The sequence below is a fragment of the Gracilinanus agilis genome, chromosome 4 (assembly GCF_016433145.1).
Source record: "Gracilinanus agilis isolate LMUSP501 chromosome 4, AgileGrace, whole genome shotgun sequence".
Lineage (NCBI taxonomy): Eukaryota > Metazoa > Chordata > Mammalia > Didelphimorphia > Didelphidae > Gracilinanus > Gracilinanus agilis.
Window position 1 is genome coordinate 503,529,139 of NC_058133.1, and position 4,743 is coordinate 503,533,881.

General features: G+C 54.1%; 1 protein-coding gene across 1 annotated transcript in view; it reads right to left on the bottom strand.

Annotated features, from left to right (window-relative positions):
* The window catches only part of CUX1 (cut like homeobox 1), a 233,096-nt gene extending 232,689 nt beyond the window's left edge, over positions 1–407 (bottom strand). Inside the window, exon 1 of the mRNA XM_044675633.1 lies at positions 285–407. Coding sequence (XP_044531568.1) covers positions 285–407 — 123 coding nt within the window. The remainder of the gene's footprint in view (positions 1–284) is intronic.
* Between the last annotated feature and the right edge of the window lie 4,336 nt (positions 408–4,743).

A 4,743-nucleotide genomic window follows, 5' to 3' on the forward strand; every position in this document is an offset into this window, starting at 1 on the left:
GGGATCAGGCCGGGGATCGGGCCGGGGATCGGGCCGGGGATCGGGCCGGGGATCGGGCCAGGGACCAGGCCGGGGATCGGGCCCGGGACCAGGCCGGGTATCGGGCCCGGGACCAGGCCGGGGATCAGGTCGCAGGGTTTTCTCACGTAAACCCACAAATCAAATGGGACGCCTCAGGGAACAATGAGCTCGCCAAACCATAGCCAGCATCGACGACGCCAGAAATAAGTTTGTCTGGAAGACGACGGCGCAAACATGTCTCCTCTCTGCTGAACCCAAGTTACACAGATGACCTCACAGGACGGAGCTGGGAAGGCTGGATTCTTGGCCTCGTCCACTGCGGATCTTATGGAGGCTGCATTCTCTGCAGCTCTGACTGTACAGCAGTTATCTAGGAGGTGCTCCATCTCGAGCCATTTGGTTCAGGATCCCAAGAGACTGGATCCACAGTAGGATGCTGAAGCTGGGAGTCCCTGAACTTGTTTATTTAATATTCTGATAACTCTATTATAACTTCATCAGTCTCCTACACACTCTATTTTACAAACTAAAACAAAAAAACAAAACCATTCTGAGAAGGGTTCTATAGACTTTACTGGATTAAAAGAGAGGTCCAGTGGCCTCAGACACTTCCTAGCTGTGTGACCCTGGGCAAGTCACTTCACCCCCATTGCCTAGCTCTTACTGCTCTTCTGCTTTAGAACCAATATATAGTATTGATTCTAAGATGGAAGGGAAGGGGAAAGAAAGAAAGGACAGAAGGAAGGAAGGAAGGAAGGAAGGAAGGAAGGAAGGAAGGAAGGAAAGTCCAGAACACACAAAAAAGGGGAGGCGCCCCCCATCTTGAGCTGGTAGGGACCTCTAAGACCATTTAATCCAACCTCATCATTTTATAGAGGAGAGGAGCAAATGGAAGACCCACAGAAGGTCACACAGATGATAAGAGCCAGAGGCAGGATTTGAATCCAGGTCCTCTTGGAATGAATTTTAATTTAACTTAAAAAGTTAAAATTAAATTATTCAATCAGAAGAAGGTGAATCTAAGATTAATTTGTGTTTTTTTTTCCAGTGACTCAAACTTCTGAAAGTATAAACCTGCAGAAACACTCTGGTAGATGGGATTGGTATGGTTGGAGATTGCCCTAATTCTAGCTGGTTTAAAAAAAAGGGATCTCCAATAAGAGGGGCAACACGGCTCAGGGGCACTGCTGTGCTGAGTCCATAGGTCCGAGCAGTGTCGCAGCGCTGGGGATGTCAGAAGGGCCTCCAGTTCTACTAGGAGCTGCCAACTCTAGCAACCACAAGAGCACCCGCAGCAGATGGGCACACGATGGGGCCACGGGCTGACCACGGGACAGCAAGGACAGATTTCGGCAAGGAACAAAAGGCCAAACTCTCGCCGAGTGATTTCAGTTACTTAAGAGATTTACTGGCACCTTCTGGGAAGGGTGACTAAGAGCTGGATTCAGGGACTTTCCTGGTTGTTGGGCACTGAGGAAGCCGCCCCCCAATTCCGAATCTGCAGAACCACCGGCTTTGTCATCTGACAAGGCAATCATTTCATTCTAATCAAATTAAAATTCCAAGGCAGAAAGACATTCGGATGGGAAAAAAATAGGACAGGCTGAACACTTCTTAATGGAAAGAGCTCCTACTTTGGAATACAAGGGCCTGGGTTCAGATCGTGCCCCAATCCTGCCTTTGATGCTGCTCCCTGAGTGGCCTTAGGCGAGTCGTTTTACTTGTCTGATCCTCAGTTTCCTCCAATGTAAAACGGAGGGCTGGACTACTGGACCTTCAAAGTACTTTCTAGCTCTAATTCCACATACATCCAAGATGAGGCGATCTCTGGCTCCTTCGACCTCTCATCCCTCGATCCTCTGGGCCTCTCCGGGCCTTTGTTCCCTCTACTGTAAAAGGAGGTCACTGGGTGGTCTCTACAATCCCCTCCAACTCGACTGATGAGATCCAATAGCGAGATGATCTCTCGGGTTCCTTCCACGGCTGAATCTATGCAGAGAAAGGATGTGATGGTCCCGATCCCAGATGGGAGGGCCTTACCTGTTCTTTTAACAATTTAAGGGCCACCTGAGTGACCTGCGCTGCCAGTGGGGCCCTCCGGGGTCCATGCGAGGGCCCAAAGTGCCATGAATACGGGGTCGGGGGGCAGAGGGGGCCGAGAAGGCGATCGTGCTCCATCCCACCCTCCTTATTAGTCTGGGTAAGTGCGGGGCCCGCACATCCACTAGACCGGTGCGGCCTAGAATTCCATAACAGATGTCAAAGATATTGCAGAAAAGAGGGAAACATTTAACAGTTTGGTGAGACCACATTTGAAACTCGTCCCAGTTAAGTGAAGACATGTAAAAAGAGCAGCAGAAACCAATGTGGTTCCGTCGGGATGGAAAGAGCAGTAACAGATAAGCAGAAGGTTCTGCAAAAATATAAACAATCTGCTGAGGGGGAGGACTTGGATGCGCGATGGAAGAAGCTGGAGCCCAAGTTAAAAATGGAGTCTTCCAGAAGAAAACCTCATCGTAAAAACAAGAAATTATTTCAATTTGGCTTTAAAAAACGCTAACGAGATAGAGAGGAAATTTTGTTGAACAAAGCCAAGTCAATACTTCATTCCCATCCAAAAGATGGACCGAGAAAACTCAAGGAAGAGAAAGGATCGGCGTGCTCTATCGAATGAATGGAAATATTTTCTAAAGTTCCCATCTGATGGGGAGAAGACGAAAATGCACATTAACGGAGCCACAGGAATGACCTTCCGAGTTAACTCTGCCGTTACCAGGCCGGGCCCCGAGTCGCCACGCACATCCCCCAAGGGCGATCAAGGTCAAGATCCCTTTCTGAAGGTGTCCCGTCCCAGCTTAGTCACTTCTGCTTCGGCCCCCACAATAACGACGTCCCCCTGCAGGGCGGCAGCCAGCTGGACGGCCACGGGCAGGCTGGACCCTGGAGGGCCCCCGGGCAGACTTTCTTTTCATCTTCTAGGTAAATGGGCAGAGAACACCCACAGTGGAGAGATTCTCTGCTGCCAACGAGAGTCTCGGATAGGAACAGCCCGGCGTGGCTGGGAGGAGGAGGGGCTCGCTGGCCTTGGCAGGGACCCTCCGAATAAGCAGTGAACACTTCTAAGTACAACGAAGGGTTCTGAGGCGAGAGAGAAAGCTCAAGGAGACGAGCTGCCTATTAAATGGGGAAGACAAAATGGCAGGCCCAGCGCTGGGTTATTATCTGCTAATCCTGCCTCTACTTGAACGGACAAACGCAATTTCCCATTGCCGGGGGCCTGCAGTCAGGCGGCCGGGCTGCGGCACTTGTAAGGGCCTCTGGCTGGCTGGCACGAGGGAGCGGAGGGACTTCTAAGAGCTCCAGCCTCGGAAACGTCAAACAAAAACACCACCAACACGGCCTGGGCACCGGGGGCTGAGAGGGCTGTCTAGGGTCCTTTCAGAGCGGGGGTGCCGGGGAGCGAATCCTGGCCAAAAGGAACAAGCGGATCGACATTCCCTCAGATTGAGGCAGGGGTGGTGGGGGCAGAGGGCTGGACGGGGGCGACAGGAAACCTAAAAATCCCACTTCTTTCCCCGTCTGGGCGTCGTCCTCTCTAAGATGGCCTCCCTCCGGGGCTGTTACGATGGTAAAAAGAGGGCCAGCAGTGCCGCCTAAGGGGTCGGGCCAACGCTCCAGGCCACCACGTCCGTCGCTGCACCGGGCTTGGGCCCTGGCCGGCCTCCCCGCTGCCCTCTGCCTTGAACGAGGCCCGGCTTCCTTCCAAGCTCAGCGCACGGCCCGCTTCCTATTCCTGGGCCTGTGCAGACGAATGACGTCCCCGCCCGTGGGCAGCCCGAGGCAGCCCCAAGTTCACAGCATGGAGCAGAGAGAACGCTGCCCGGAGAGAATCCCCTCGAACGCTTCTCGGCCTGGATGCCGGTCCACAGGGGCCCTCAGCCACCATCTTTCCGGGGCTTTTCGTGAAGAAGGGGAGGACAGGATGCAGAAACAGGGGCACCAGGGACGTGGCGCTGGAGGAGGGCAACGGGCTGTCCTGAGAAACGCTGAGCGAGCAGCGCGGCTCTATTCATCGATTTCCTGGGTGACCGGCCACGTCTAGCCTCCGCGGGCCTCCATGGGCCTCCGCTTCCTCGTCAGTAAATGCAGAGTTGGGCCAGATGACCACAGACTTAGAGCCGGGACTCCGGAGCCACTCATTTTACAGAAGAGCAAACTGAGGCTGGGGGAGGCCAAGCAGGATCAGTGCTTTTACTCCGGGCAGAAAGGGAGTCGGAGGCCCTCCAGACCAGCCCTTCGAGCGGCCGTTTGTGATCACTCAGCAAGTGTCGGAGACGGAATCTGAACCCTGGAAACGACAGGACTGGACCCGGAGCCAGAAGAGGTCCTAGAGGCCAGGCTCCTTATTTGACCAGTGAGGAAACTGAGGCACAGGGAGGCCAAGTGCTTGGTCCGGGGGATGGTCACAATCAGCCCATCACGTGCCAGGCACTCCGCAAACACGAAAAGAGCCAAAGGGTAGTTCCTGCCCTCGAGGAGCTCAAATTTAATGAGGGGGGACGATGGGCAGACAAGAAGCCCACAGAGCCCCCTGAGAGGACGCCAAGGAAGGGCTTCTTGTCTGAGGTGTGCGTCTCGGGCTCCGGACACGCTGCCCCTGGACCCATCGGCCACGGAGGCCAACCCAGGCGGCCATGGCTATCCCCCTCTGCCTCGAGAACT